This window comes from Micropterus salmoides, unplaced genomic scaffold, assembly GCF_014851395.1.
Source record: "Micropterus salmoides isolate LMB-PRFRI ecotype aquatic unplaced genomic scaffold, ASM1485139v1 Ms_hic_scaffold_21, whole genome shotgun sequence".
NCBI lineage: Eukaryota > Metazoa > Chordata > Actinopteri > Centrarchiformes > Centrarchidae > Micropterus > Micropterus salmoides.
In genome coordinates this window covers 27,901,543-27,917,241 of record NW_024041262.1, presented here as the reverse complement: position 1 = coordinate 27,917,241, position 15,699 = coordinate 27,901,543, and the positions used below count along the sequence as shown (strand labels likewise).

Genomic DNA, 15,699 nt, shown 5'->3' with positions numbered 1-15,699 from the left:
CCTGTGCGGCGCGTTTGCTGCCGGGCTGGGACTTGCTGCTGGTGTCTCTCTCCGCTGGCTTTCGCTGTCGTGTTGTTCCGTTTGCTCTCTCTCATTTGCCCGACCTCGCACGCGGGATTCGCGGGGGGCTGCTGGGCATGGGTGTCGCCGTGCTCGCGCAGTGTGCGCGTTGGGCTCGTCACTTGTGCATTGGTGTTGATGATTGCGTGGCATTTGGGCATTGTGGTTGTTTGCTGCGCGGCGGTGGGGTGCTGGATGGGGAGGCCACTGGTCTATGTTGTGTCTGCGACGCGGTCGGTCCGGGCGCTGCTCTTCCTCTTTTGCGTTCCGTCGGCATTACGTTGTCAACTGGCATTTGGGTCGGGGTCTTCTGCGTTTGCATCGCGGTGCATCTGGGAGTCTTTGTTTTTTTTTGATTTGATTTATTCTTTTTCTTTCTTCCACCCCTATTGGCTACTGGGGTTCTTGCCTGCCTGTTACAGTCGTGGCGTCTCACTCTCTCTAACAACTACATTCTTTAACAGGCTTATGCACACACATGTACACACACACATACAGACACATTCACCCACACGCACACAGACACACAGACACAAACAAACTTAGGTTGTCCCTGGTAGAATTATTCCTGATGCCTTTCTTTCAGTTACTTATTTAAATTAATTATTATTCCAGCTCTCGTGGCTGTGTTGTGTTGCTTATTTAGTGTGTGTGACTGTTTCTTGTTTTCATTGTTCTCTTAGTTGTCTTAATATGTCATTAATATGTCAGCTGTTTATTGCTGCTGTTCGGCTGGTTTTCTTTTACTATTATTATTATTTTTATTGTTTTTTTTGTTTGTGTTTGTTTGTTGTTGTTTTTCTCCTCCCCAAGCCCCCCTCTCTGTTCTCTTGCAGGTTTCGTTGCTTTCTGCAATTGGTGTTTCCCACAGCTTTTCCCTGTTGTCCCCACCCTCCATCCCCCTTTCCCCCTTCTCTTGCAGGTGTTGTCCTTTCTCTGTGCTGTCTGTTTGTGCCCCCCCATCCCCGTGTCTGCCCCCCTGTCCGGCCCGGTGACAAATCAATACATAATTAAATAAATAATAACAGATCAAGGAGTATTTTAATACTCTCTTGTTAAAGTAAAATCTGTCTGGCACAATATGGTATCCAGGTCATTATACTCTATACCAGGCTGCTGGGCAGGACAGGTTTAAAAAAAAAAAAAAAAAAAAAAAAAAAAAAAAGTTCTGTAGTTGAATGTGCGATATTGAAAGCTGAACATGATGTAATGTCTACTGGTGTATTTCTCTCTGGGGATGGGAGGAAAAGTCTCCTCAGGTAATTTTTTGTAGTAAAGTGTCTCGCTGTCCTCTGACTGAGGACAGAGACAGAGTCTAACTGATAAGACTGTTGACTGGTGTGATTGATCAGTGATGGACAGGTGTCCTGGTCAGAGCTGAAACAGGCTTGTAGCAAAACACTCTGCAAAACACACCTAAATGGTGCACTTGATGATATTCTAAGCAGTTTTGCGACCTTGTTTTTATTTTCATAGTTTATTTTACTATCTCTTAGTTTGTGTCTGATGTTTAAAATGTGTTGTTGTTTTTATTCCATGCATGTTGGAGTTTGCTGCACAGATCGATGCCTTCTGATTTATATTTTTCTTATTTTGAACATTAAAAGATAAAAGAAATATTTCGAGATGATGAACTGAAGCGTTTGAAGCTTTTATTTTGAAAATTTAACGGGAGTAATTTGTTTTGTTTCGGCTTTTATTTTGGATCGTGTTAACCGGAAGCTGTATTTAACGGAAGCTGACGGGAGATTTTCAGTAGTTTGAAGCCAAACGGATCATTTGTAACCATCTCACATGCAGTACAAGTACTACAGCAACGCATCTCTGTGTACTGGTGTCCGTATTTTTTATTATAAGTCGCAGTTTTATGAGAAACCGTCTATTTAAAAACTCCGGAAGTGTTTTCGGTCGGCCGCTGCGGGGCGGCGCCACAGAGAGGTCAAAGGTCAGATGAACCCGGAACATCAACAAAGCAAACAAAGGCTCGGAGGCGTTAGCTCGGTTCAGCTCGGTTCAGCTCGGTCTAGCTCGGTTCAGCTCGGTTCAGCTCGGTTCCTCTGACACGGGCCGACATGTTCCCCGTGTTCCCGCCCGGTCGCAGCCTCCTGGTGGCGGCTCTCAGCCTGGTTCTGACCCGCCTCTCCTGCTCTTCGGTCCCGGACGTCCCGCACATCGCAACTTACTTCGGGACCAAGACCCGGTACGAGGAGGTGAACCCGCACCTGCTGCGGGACCCTTTATCCGTGAACAGAACCGTCCTGAAACCTCCGCCCGCCGAGCGGTGCTCCCCGGTCCACCTGACCGCCGTCATCAGGCACGGCAGCCGGTACCCGACCGTGAAGAACATCCGCAGGATCCAGAAGCTGAGCGAGCTGGTCCGGACGGAAGCTTCCGGGGGGTCCGAGACCTGGATCCAGGACATCCGGAACCGCTGGGACATGTGGTACACCGAGGACATGGACGGTACCGATCAGCACCGCCTTCATTACATCTGCTGTACTTTACTGTGGAAATACTGCTCAGCACACCGGAAGTGTCTTTATTACACACGTTAATACACCAGCGGTACACGGAGTACTGTGGAAATGTCTCATAGTACTGCAGTATTCTAGGAAGTACTCCTGCTAACCCCTCTGCTCCTCCCTTCTCCTCCCCCCAGGTCAGCTGGTGATGAAGGGTCGTGACGACCTCCGTCAGCTCGCCGGGCGTCTCTCCTCCTTGTTCCCGGCGCTCCTGTCGGAGGAGAACTTGAGGAGGATCAGTTTCCGCAGCAGCTCGAAGCATCGCTGTGTGAGCAGCGTGGAGGCGTTTCAGGAGGGGCTGCAGGAGCTCGGGGGAGGCTCAGGTGAGACCAGGAGGAGGAGGAGGAGGAGGGGCTTCTCCTTCAGGAGGAGGAGGGGCTTCTCCTTCAGGAGGAGGAGGGGCTTCTCCTTCAGCAGGAGGGGCTTCTCCTTCAGGAGGAGGAGGGGCTTCTCCTTCAGCAGGAGGGGCTTCTCCTTCAGCAGGAGGAGGAGGGGCTTCTCCTTCAGCAGGAGGAGGAGGGGCTTCTCCTTCAGCAGGAGGGGCTTCTCCTTCAGGAGGAGGAGGGGCTTCTCCTTCAGGAGGAGGAGGGGCTTCTCCTTCAGGAGGAGGAGGGGCTTCTCCTTCAGCAGGAGGGGCTTCTCCTTCAGGAGGAGGAGGGGCTTCTCCTTCAGGAGGAGGAGGGGCTTCTCCTTCAGGAGGAGGAGGGGCTTCTCCTTCAGCAGGAGGGGCTTCTCCTTCAGCAGGAGGGGCTTCTCCTTCAGGAGGAGGAGGGGCTTCTCCTTCAGGAGGAGGGGCTTCTCCTTCAGGAGGAGGAGGGGCTTCTCCTTCAGGAGGAGGAGGGGCTTCTCCTTGCAGCGACACCACCAGCTGTCAGATGAACGTAGTAGAAAGTGCAGTATCTCCCTCTGAGGTGAGTACTAAGTAAAGTACCTCGGTTGTGTACCGTGTCTCCGCAGAGCCGCAGTACCGCCACCAGCTGGACGACGAGCTGATGCGTTTCTTCGAGCGCTGCCGTGGTTACGTGGAGGGCGTGGAGAGGAACCGCACGGCGCTGCAGGAGGTGGAGAAGTTCAAGCACGGCGAGGAGATGGACGCCGTGAGGAGGAAGATGGCCGACAGGCTCGGCCTTCCTCACCACCGCCTCACGCCGGGTCAGACACGCTACCCCTGGGTCCCGTTTCCCACGTGGCGCTGAAATGACTCGCAGGTCCAGGAAGGGCGGCGAGTCATGTCAGCCTCATTCATCCCTTTCTAAATGTCTCTTTCTGATGGTAAAATGGCGCCGACTCGTTTGTCTCCTCGGTAGTAACGGCACCACTGAACCTTGAACCTGGACCAGATCCTGCAGGACTGAGGTGGACTGGTTTTAATGAAGTGTGTCCCTCTGTGGCTCCTGTAGATCTGGTGGAAGCTGCTTTCTTCCTGTGTTCCTACGAGCTCGCCATCAAATCTCTTCACTCGCCGTGGTGCTTCCTGTTCGACGAGAGCGACGCAAAGGTACTCACATCGTGTACTCATGTACTCACATCGTGTACTCATGTACTCACATCGTGTTCTCGTGTACTCACATCGTGTACTCACATCGTGTACTCATGTACTCACATCGTGTACTCATGTACTCACATCGTGTACTCGTGTACTCACATCGTGTACTCGTGTACTCACATCGTGTTCTCATGTACTCACATTGTGTACTCGTGTACTCACATCATGTACTCGTGTACTCACATCGTGTACTCACATCGTGTACTCACATCATGTACTCGTGTACTCACATCATGTACTCGTGTACTCACATCGTGTACTCACATCGTGTACTCGTGTACTCACATCGTGTACTCACATCGTGTACTCGTGTACTCACATCGTGTACTCACATCGTGTACTCGTGTACTCACATCGTGTACTCACATCGTGTACTCACATCGTGTACTCACATCATGTACTCGTGTACTCACATCGTGTACTCACATCGTGTACTCACATCATGTACTCGTGTACTCACATCGTGTACTCACATCATGTACTCGTGTACTCACATCGTGTACTCACATCGTGTACTCACATCGTGTACTCACATCATGTACTCGTGTACTCACATCGTGTACTCACATCGTGTACTCACATCGTGTACTCACATCATGTACTCGTGTACTCACATCGTGTACTCACATCGTGTACTCACATCATGTACTCGTGTACTCACATCGTGTACTCACATCATGTACTCGTGTACTCACATCGTGTACTCACATCGTGTACTCACATCATGTACTCGTGTACTCACATCGTGTACTCACATCATGTACTCGTGTACTCACATCGTGTACTCACATCGTGTACTCACATCATGTACTCGTGTACTCACATCATGTACTCGTGTACTCACATCATGTACTCGTGTACTCATGTACTCACATCATGTACTCATGTACTCACATCATGTACTCATGTACTCACATCGTGTACTCACATCGTATACTCGTGTACTCACATCATGTACTCGTGTTCTCATGTACTCACATCGTGTTCTCGTGTACTCACATCGTGTTCTCGTGTACTCACATCGTGTACTCACATCGTGTACTCACATCGTGTACTCACATCATGTACTCGTGTACTCACATCGTGTACTCACATCATGTACTCGTGTACTCACATCGTGTACTCACATCGTGTACTCACATCATGTACTCGTGTACTCACATCGTGTACTCACATCATGTACTCGTGTACTCACATCGTGTACTCACATCGTGTACTCACATCATGTACTCGTGTACTCACATCATGTACTCGTGTACTCATGTACTCACATCATGTACTCATGTACTCACATCATGTACTCATGTACTCACATCGTGTACTCACATCGTATACTCGTGTACTCACATCATGTACTCGTGTTCTCATGTACTCACATCGTGTTCTCGTGTACTCACATCGTGTTCTCGTGTACTCACATCGTGTACTCACATCGTGTACTCACATCGTGTTCTCGTGTACTCACATCGTGTACTCACATCGTGTTCTCGTGTACTCACATCGTGTTCTCGTGTACTCACATCGTGTTCTCGTGTACTCACATCGTGTACTCACATCGTGTACTCACATCGTGTACTCACATCGTGTTCTCGTGTACTCACATCGTGTACTCTCATCGTGTTCTCGTGTACTCACATCGTGTTCTCGTGTACTCACATCGTGTACTCACATCGTGTACTCACATCGTGTTCTCGTGTACTCACATCGTGTACTCACATCGTGTTCTCGTGTACTCACATCATGTACTCACATCGTGTACTCACATCGTGTACTCACATCATGTACTCGTGTACTCACATCGTGTACTCACATCATGTACTCGTGTACTCACATCGTGTTCTCGTGTACTCACATCGTGTACTCACATCGTGTACTCACATCGTGTTCTCGTGTACTCACATCGTGTACTCACATCGTGTTCTCGTGTACTCACATCATGTACTCACATCGTGTACTCACATCGTGTACTCACATCATGTACTCGTGTACTCACATCGTGTACTCACATCGTGTTCTCGTGTACTCACATCATGTACTCACATCGTGTACTCACATCGTGTACTCACATCGTGTTCTCGTGTACTCACATCGTGTACTCACATCGTGTTCTCGTGTACTCACATCGTGTACTCACATCGTGTACTCACATCGTGTTCTCGTGTACTCACATCGTGTACTCACATCGTGTACTCACATCGTGTTCTCGTGTACTCACATCGTGTACTCACATCGTGTACTCACATCGTGTTCTCGTGTACTCACATCGTGTACTCACATCGTGTACTCACATCGTGTTCTCGTGTACTCACATCATGTACTCACATCGTGTACTCACATCGTGTACTCACATCGTGTTCTCGTGTACTCACATCGTGTACTCACATCGTGTTCTCGTGTACTCACATCATGTACTCACATCGTGTACTCACATCATGTACTCGTGTACTCACATCGTGTACTCACATCATGTACTCGTGTACTCACATCGTGTACTCACATCATGTACTCGTGTACTCACATAGAGATCAATAGATATTTTAGTAATTGTTTTATTTTTAAATTTGTTTTGTTTTTTTATTAATTAATTTTTACGGTTTTATTTTAAATATTTATTGTTTATTTATTTTTCATCAACACACAAACACTTCTTCTGTTTTATTTATTTAATTTAATGAAATGTATGAAATTGTGTGTTTTATTTTTAATTTATTCGTAGCTTTGGCAACACTGTTGTTTTACTTTCATGCCAATAAAGCTGCTTTGAATTGAAACAGCTGATTAGAAGACGTCTCGCTCTGATTGGACCACAGAGCGGAGCCTCCTCCCTCTCACTGAATTAATATTGATGAACATTAATTAGTGACAGCTGATAAATGGAATAAATGCAAACCTCATTTATAGAAGATGTTACCATGGAAACGATGTTTTAAATGGTCAGAAAAATAACCGCTAATTAAAATCAGTCAGATCATCAGGTCGACCTTTCAGAGAAGCGCAGACTCGTCCGATCGTTGGCGATGAGTGAATATTGACTAGCGGCGCCCTGCTGGTTCTGGTTCTGGTTCACCTGCCGTCTCTCTGCAGGTGCTGGAGTACAAGTCGGACCTGAAGCAGTACTGGAAGCGCTCCCACGGTCATGTGATCAGCGGCCTGTCCAGCTGTCCTCTCTTCCATCACGTCTTCAGGACGCTCGACAAAGCCGGACGCCCTCGCAGGTCTGTGATGTCGCTGTGCAGCTGCGGCGCCGCCTGCAGGCCTCTTACAGACTCCTCCTTCAAACTTACTGCTCTTGTTTTGAAGGGACACAGAGGGCAGGAAGCTGTCAGGATGTGAATTTGAATGAACTTTATTGATCATCAGTGACTGTCGGTGTCGTTCAGGTCCACGGACGCGGCGCCTGAGCCGGCCTCCATCCTGGTGGGTCACGCCGAGACGCTTCTCCCTCTCCTCTCCCTGCTGGGGCTCTACAAGGACCAGACTCCGCCCACCGCCAGCAACTACCGCACGCAGCACGGTACGAAGCCCCGTCCCCCGTCCCGACGTCCAATCAGAGACGAGCACACAACTAAACATGAATAATTAAATGATTTAGTCATGCTAATCTGATGCTAGCATGCTAACACCAACATATAGGCTGCCAGGGAACCAATGAGAGAACAGAAAACATCACCGCCGTCAGCGAGACCCTGAACGGCTCATCAGGTGGTCAGCAGGTCGCTGCTGCTGTTCTCTCTACAGACGTGTCTTCAGTGTTCACATGTTGTCAGACTGTCGCTTTAAAGTAGCTCAATTAGCTGTTAGCAGCATGTTAGCAGCTCCTGTTAGCAGCACGTTAGCAGCATGTTAGCAGCTCTTGTTAGCCGCTCCTGTTAGCATCTTGTTAGCATCTTGTTAGCAGCTCCTGTTAGCATCTTGTTAGCCGCTCCTGTTAGCCGCTCCTGTTAGCATCTTGTTAGCATCTCCTGTTAGCATCTTGTTAGCAGCTCCTGTTAGCATCTTGTTAGCAGCTCCTGTTAGCATCTTGTTAGCAGCTCCTGTTAGCATCTTGTTAGTAGCTCCTGTTAGCATCTTGTTAGCAGCTCCTGTTAGCAGCTCCTGTTAGCATCTTGTTAGCAGCTCCTGTTAGCAGCTCCTGTTAGCATCTTGTTAGCAGCTCCTGTTAGCGCATCTTGTTAGCAGCTCCTGTTAGCGCATCTTGTTAGCAGCTCCTGTTAGCAGCTCCTGTTAGCATCTTGTTAGCAGCTCCTGTTAGCATCTTGTTAGCAGCTCCTGTTAGCAGCTCCTGTTAGCATCTTGTTAGCAGCTCCTGTTAGCAGCTCCTGTTAGCATCTTGTTAGCAGCTCCTGTTAGCGCATCTTGTTAGCAGCTCCTGTTAGCATCTTGTTAGCAGCTCCTGTTAGCGCATCTTGTTAGCAGCTCCTGTTAGCAGCTCCTGTTAGCATCTTGTTAGCAGCTCCTGTTAGCATCTTGTTAGCAGCTCCTGTTAGCAGCTCCTGTTAGCATCTTGTTAGCAGCTCCTGTTAGCATCTTGTTAGCAGCTCCTGTTAGCAGCTCCTGTTAGCATCTTGTTAGCAGCTCCTGTTAGCAGCTCCTGTTAGCATCTTGTTAGCAGCTCCTGTTAGCATCTTGTTAGCAGCTCCTGTTAGCAGCTCCTGTTAGCATCTTGTTAGCAGCTCCTGTTAGCATCTTGTTAGCAGCTCCTGTTAGCATCTTGTTAGCAGCTCCTGTTAGCAGCTCCTGTTAGCATCTTGTTAGCAGCTCCTGTTAGCATCTTGTTAGTAGCTCCTGTTAGCATCTTGTTAGCAGCTCCTGTTAGCAGCTCCTGTTAGCGCATCTTGTTAGCAGCTCCTGTTAGCATCTTGTTAGTAGCTCCTGTTAGCATCTTGTTAGCAGCTCCTGTTAGCAGCTCCTGTTAGCGCATCTTGTTAGCAGCTCCTGTTAGAGCATCTTGTTAGCAGCTCCTGTTAGCATCTTGTTAGTAGCTCCTGTTAGCATCTTGTTAGCAGCTCCTGTTAGCATCTTGTTAGCAGCTCCTGTTAGCATCTTGTTAGCAGCTCCTGTTAGCATCTTGTTAGCAGCTCCTGTTAGCATCTTGTTAGTAGCTCCTGTTAGCATCTTGTTAGCAGCTCCTGTTAGCATCTTGTTAGCAGCTCCTGTTAGCATCTTGTTAGCAGCTCCTGTTAGCATCTTGTTAGCAGAGACTTTAGTCTTTGTCCTGCTGAGCGTCTGTTAAAATGTCGTCCTGAGCGTTACATTAACGAGGAGCTGAATGTTTCCTCCTCCACCTCCTCCTCTGATGTTCCTCCTGAATGTCGTGTCCCACAGGTAGAACTTTCCGGACCAGCCTCATCGTCCCGTACGCCGCCAACCTGCTCTTCGTCCTGTACGACTGCCAGCGAGGCCCGAGGCTGCAGCTGCTCGTCAACGAGTCTCCGGTTCGGTTCCCGGGGCTGGAGGGGGAGGACGCGCCGCTCTACCGGGACGTCCGGGCCACGTACCGCCACCTGCTGGACGGCTGCGACTTCCACAGGGAGTGCGAGGGCCGAGCCGGGGGGCGTGGGCCCAACACCGAGCTCTGAGTGAAGAACCGGGTACTCCGGAGTCCAGCTCAGAGCCCGTCTGCTACCACAGCCTTAACGCGTTGATCCGTCAACGCTGGAACCACGTCACTTCAAACGCTCTCTGCTTTTTGTTTCTATCGCTCTGTAAACCCCGCCCCCAAACAGTGACTGTCCAGTCACAGCTCAGCAGCAGTAAGTAGTCAGGTCTGGCAGACCTCCTGACACGCCCCCTGCTGGTGAACTGAAGGACCTACCAGAAGTGACCTGAGGAGGTTTTCTCGATCAGGAAATAGACAACAGGTTATAAATCCTGCTGCGGCCGTGCGACAGCGTGACGAGAAAAAGATGGCGTCTCTCTGAAGCACGTTAGATTTCTTTGGTTTTCACCAAAACTGTTTTGTCTGCAGCTGATTGGCTGGTTGTTGCTGCCAGTGTGTGTGTGTGTTTACCCGTTCTCACTCCTGAACCAACCAAACTGCAACGTTTCACAGCGTTAACAAGTAGCTTTATTTTGAAAGTCCAACCGGACGTTGCATATTTAATGCGCTACACGTCAAACTATGACACTAACGGGCGCCCAGGGCGTTAACAAGCGACACCAAGCGTCCATATGTGATGAGTTGCGAGTGAGTGCTGAATGAGATGATCGGCCAATCGCAGTCCTGATGACAGATACCAGATTCATTTTTTAATTGATCGCAGTAAAGAAAAAAGAATTTCAAGAATAATGACTGAAATAAATTTTCTCCTCAGCTTTAACAGTTCAGTGTTAAATTCAATTTAATGAATTCCTAAAGCTCAAGTCATTATTTTCTTAAAATTTAATGTCACAATTCTTATTTATTATATTACATTTTCCCAAACTTCAATCATTTAATCAATTTTGAGCAACATCTATTTTTGCAGTTTTCACTCCCACAATTTCATCACAAAAAAAACACTTCCCAACTTTCATCACAATGTTTTTAGAAAAGCTGCTGCACAATCAGAAAAAGGCTGTGGATCCTGGAGGGACGGATTTACGTGACTTTTGCATTAACACACGTCTACAGGTTCATATTCTGCGGTTTCTAGAATGAGTCATTTCACTTGAAGTCCAACTGACACTGAGCTTGAATCACTTTTCACGTCTGATTTTGGTGAACTGCCCCTTTAATCTGCTGAAAACCAGAGTCGGTTTGGAAAATGATCGTTTTACTACAGGGCTTATTTTCATGGGATTCTCTTCAGGAATGAATTTGCTTTATGTGCTTTATTTATTTAGATTTGGATGATCATGTGATGTGTGCTTGATTTATTTAATTTGGGTTCTTTTACAGTTTTTTTCATCAGGTTTCTTTGCTGATTTGAAGTGTCTGTCGCTGCAGTTCATCTGACGGCCTCCAGGTGCTGCTGTGACCGAACTCTGACTGTGTTGAAGTGAAACTTTCTCTGCAAACCGCCACTTCTTGCACAAGTCGAGCTCTCAGCAGAATTCACTGAACTTCCTCAGTCTGAGGGAGGATTTTCACAATAAGAGTTCTGTTGAGGAGATAATGGGTCTGGTTTTGTTTTGTGTCTTCAGGTGAATTTTCTGTTTCTGTTTACTGTAAATGTCTTTGTGCCAAAATCAGCTAAGATTTAAAAATGGCTGCTCAGCTTTCATCGCTCTTTGGGTTGTGTATGTTCAAAGTGGTGTCAGTTTTCACTCTGTGCTTCTTCTCCTTTGTGTGACTTCCTGTGGCGTTACTGCAGAACGCTGGATGCCAAATGTTTCAAAAGAAAACTTTAATAAATGTGTTTCACAGTTGAAACAGAACAAAATGTTTCCTGACGTCAGTCTTTTATATTAGAAACAAAACTTTACAACATGAACGGTACAGAAATTATGTAAAAGTCAAAATCTCCAAATTGCTGTAGACGTATCAGGATGTGAGACAAAGACGTCTTTAAAATAAAACTCGTATAACTACATTTTCTTAGTTATTTAACATTTCACTGTGAACAAAAAACATCCACGAGTTTGAGAATAAAACTGAAATGTTTTGAGGTACATTTTCTTTATATAGCTCCAATTCACAACAGATGTTATCTCATTGCAATAAATATTTAAATGTTTTGGTTTAGTTTAACAAGATACTGTGGTAATATGGGAATAAAGCCAGAAAATATAATCACATCATAAATGTATGAACATCAGTTGATTCATTCTTGTCCTGTAAGTTAATTAATATTCTGTGAATAAAGACAGTTTTTATGGGAAATGTGTTTTTGAATAAAAATCACAATAGCCCAAATCTGAATGAGAATTATATCGTAATTTTAGGTAAAATTACATCATTGTCGTAAAAATAATGAAAAATAAAAAATAATGTCATAATAATAATTTACCAAATGTTTTCTTGCAAAAAAGAAACTCATGTAAATAAACTGTTATTTTTATATTGTGACTTTTTACAAATTCCTTTGTTCATTTTAAGATATTTCTCTCATAAAAATGTTTTTTAACATATTGACTGTTCTCAAAAATTACTTTTGCAAAGTCATATTTTAAAAGTCACTATATGAAAATAAAGTAAATTTTACATGAATGAATTGACAACTTTTGAGAAAAAAGAACAGTGAATTTTAAAGTTGATTTTACGTGTTAAAAAATTAAAGTTTTAACTTTTGAGAAAAAAATTACATAGTGAATGTGCAAAAGTCAAGGAAATCCGTCATGTTAAACATTTTAAGTGAACTGTTTTAAAAGTCACAATACAAAATAAGTTGTAATTTTACATGAATGAATTCAAAACTTTTGACAAATAAGTCATAATTTAGAAGCAACATTTTACAATTTAAAAGTTGTGCAAATGAAATGAAAAATAAATTTTGAGAAAAGTTGTAAGATCACGTAAATAAGTCACAATTTCACACTTGATTTTTAACATGACTTCTCTAATAAAATGACAAATTTACTGTAAAATTGTAAAATGTGACTTTTCTCCTAAATAATGACTTTTAGATTTTTTTTTTTGTCACAAAACTTTTATTTTTCAAGTTGTTATTTAAATGTGACGGCTTTATTATAATATTTAACCAAATAATCAGTTAAAAGCTGTTGTGATTTATTGGTTTTGATTATTTCATTTATGTTACACACATTCTGCATATTAAATCTCTCAGACACATTAACACAAAAACATCACATCATTTTGTTTTGACAAGTTTATTTCACCATCCAGCAGTTATTACATCATAATTCAACAGACATCACACTGTAAAAAACAAAAGACTGCGCTTTTGTTTACATTTACCAACACTGAGGCTGTTTCACAGATGAAATGATCTAATCTTTTATTCCAGTTTCTCAATATTTTCACACTTTTACTGATGGAGTTTTGAAAAGTTTCAAACTAACATATTGACGTTTGTATTTGTTTCTACGTTTCATTTTAAGGTTTGTTAATTCCTAATAATTTCCTGGTCATTCATTTCTTTGGACATTTCCCAGATTAAACGGTCATTTGTTACAAATTACAAGTAAATTTATAATTATAGAGACGTGTTAAATTGGTAACTCTTTAATTTACTCTTTAATTAATGGCTAATATAACGTCTTTAAGTCAAAACTCAACAGGTCAGCTGGACATGCAGAAAATGTCAAATGTTTATTGAGTAGAAATAATAAACTAAATAAAGTTCAATAAACCATAAAAGATTGTTTCTATGTTTCCTATAATTGGAATAAGAAGTTCATGAAGCATCCAAGAAGATTATTAGGAGATTAAAAACCCATAACATTTATCTTTTCCAAATAATTTCTAAATAAATCCCCAGATTGAATTCTGTATTTTGGTACGGAGCTGCCAAACTGACAAGATGAAGTAAAAACGTTTCTAACAAGACAAACATGTAAACGATGATATAGGAAGAAGCTGAATAAAAGCGTCAGTTTTATAATTTTATATTTAAATATTTTATGTTTAATGTTTTGCACCAAGTCACCACAGCAAAGTCCTTGTATGTGTAACCTGCAGAGTTTGGGACTCGGACTCGAGTGCGACTTCAGTCGCCTACGTAACACGTTGCATCAGCTGTGCGCGGCTGGGTTTGAGAGTGTGCGGGGTGTGTTGACTTACAGTAGTTAATAAGCTGTCAATAATTGCATTGCACACTATGGCTGTGCTCTGTAAGTAAAAACAGGTTACAGTTACAGAATCTGTTGTAGCTCTGCAGTTTTATAAACAGCCTGGAGTGAACGCAGCAGCTGATCCAACATTCAGTATCACCACGAGAGACTTGAGACTTGAGACTCGGACTCTAGCTCAGAGACTCGGACTCTAGCTCAGAGACTTGAGACTCGGACTCTAGCTCAGAGACTCAGACTCTAGCTCAGAGACTTGAGACTCGGACTCTAGCTCAGAGACTCAGACTCTAGCTCAGAGACTCTCGGACTCTAGCTCAGAGACTCTCGGACTCTAGCTCAGAGACTCGGACTCTAGCTCAGAGACTTGAGACTCAGACTCTAGCTCAGAGACTCAGACTCTAGCTCAGAGACTCTCGGACTCTAGCTCAGAGACTCGGACTCTAGCTCAGAGACTTGAGACTCAGACTCTAGCTCAGAGACTCAGACTCTAGCTCAGAGACTCAGACTCTAGCTCAGAGACTCTCGGACTCTAGCTCAGAGACTCGGACTCTAGCTCAGAGACTCGGACTCTAGCTCAGAGACTTGAGACTCGGACTCTAGCTCAGAGACTTGAGACTCGGACTCTAGCTCAGAGACTTGAGACTTCATTTATCTCAAATCAGTCAAAATAAATAACTTAATTATTTTACTCTTTACGACTCATTTTAATTATTTACATGTTATCAGATTCATAATTTGGTACTAATTACAGAATAAAAACAATGTCTTTATTTAAACGTGAGGAAATATTTGATGTAACATGTCTCTGAAAACACTGAAAACGTTTTAGGAAATTACAGCCCTGTGGGAGGATTTTCACAATAAAAGCTCTCAGCCTGTTTCAGAACAGAAATATAAATAAATTAGCTGTTTGACTTTAAATCAGGTTCTTCAGCTTCCCCGCAGAATATCTGCAGGTGTATCTATGGCAACGGCAGCTGAGGCTCATGGGTACTGTAGTATTCAAAGCCATTCCTGAACACGTTTCTGACAACAAGAACAGAGCGGGGTCACAAGGTGAATCTGACGGTCGTGAGAAGAAACAAGTTTTTATTTTAGCTACTACTTTATTAAAACTGATATAAAAAAAACACTGTCAAAGTAAAAGTCTGCTGAGAGTCTATCTCTGTCTTCACGTTCAGACTCGTACCAGCAGCAAACCAATCTCCTAACGAGTCCAGGCCATAAATAATAAGTCAGAATTTAGGAGAAAAGTAACATTTTTAAAGTTTCTGGTAAAAAGTCACGTAAATTTAGATTTTGAGAAAAGTCGTGAGTTTGTCTTTTCTCATAAAATGACTTTTGCAAGTTTACTTTAAAAGTATAATCCTTTCCTTTGTTCTTCTCATAGACATATTGACATAATTCAGTTAAGGCCCCTTCTCCAGCGCACGGTACCAGCTCGACTCGCCTTTTTCCACTGTGGAAATGTTGCACCTGTTCCTGCTTCCAGGTACTTTTTTTCGTACCACCTCTGTCGAGGTTCCAGTCGAGCTGAGGGAAACTAAAACGTGGCGTGAAACACGGCAGACTGCTGATTGGTCAGAGAAAATCGTCACTATTCACTGCATCATCATTGCACCAGACAGAGGCAACAGGAAGTTTTATATTTTACAGTTTTCAAACATTATTTCATCACTAAATCCACTTCTGAGAAGTTTTGAGGTGAAATCAGCTGTGCAGATTTCCAATATTGACAGTTTTACGAGAAGTGACGGCGGAACAAAAATGTGCTTGAATATTGTCGGAGTTGTGGCGGCGGGTTGAAGCCTGCTGTGACCCGCGGGAGGAGCGTGTGAGGCCGGCCGCCCGCTCACAGAGCCCTCTGCTCCCGCCGTCACACAGACCGCTGCAGCAACA

At 44.4% G+C, this 15,699-nt stretch overlaps 1 protein-coding gene across 1 annotated transcript; it reads left to right on the top strand.

The window, feature by feature from the left end:
* The first annotated feature begins 1,889 nt into the window (after positions 1-1,889).
* LOC119915874 (multiple inositol polyphosphate phosphatase 1-like) lies at positions 1,890-11,492 on the top strand. The gene is made up of 7 exons (XM_038735670.1): positions 1,890-2,523; positions 2,720-2,905; positions 3,540-3,734; positions 3,983-4,080; positions 7,213-7,343; positions 7,509-7,642; positions 9,454-11,492. Exons 1-7 carry the CDS (start codon positions 2,133-2,135, stop codon positions 9,705-9,707), a joined length of 1,389 nt encoding a protein of 462 aa, XP_038591598.1. The 5' UTR covers positions 1,890-2,132; the 3' UTR covers positions 9,708-11,492.
* Positions 11,493-15,699: the final 4,207 nt, after the last annotated feature.

Coding starts and splice junctions, on each gene's coding strand:
- LOC119915874 (XM_038735670.1), top strand. CDS start 2,133: ATGTTCCCCGTGTTCCCGCCCGGTCGCAGCCTCCTGGTGGCGGCTCTC. Junction 4,081..7,212: donor TCGACGAGAGCGACGCAAAG/GTACTCACATCG, acceptor GTCTCTCTGCAG/GTGCTGGAGTACAAGTCGGA. Junction 7,643..9,453: donor CAACTACCGCACGCAGCACG/GTACGAAGCCCC, acceptor CGTGTCCCACAG/GTAGAACTTTCCGGACCAGC.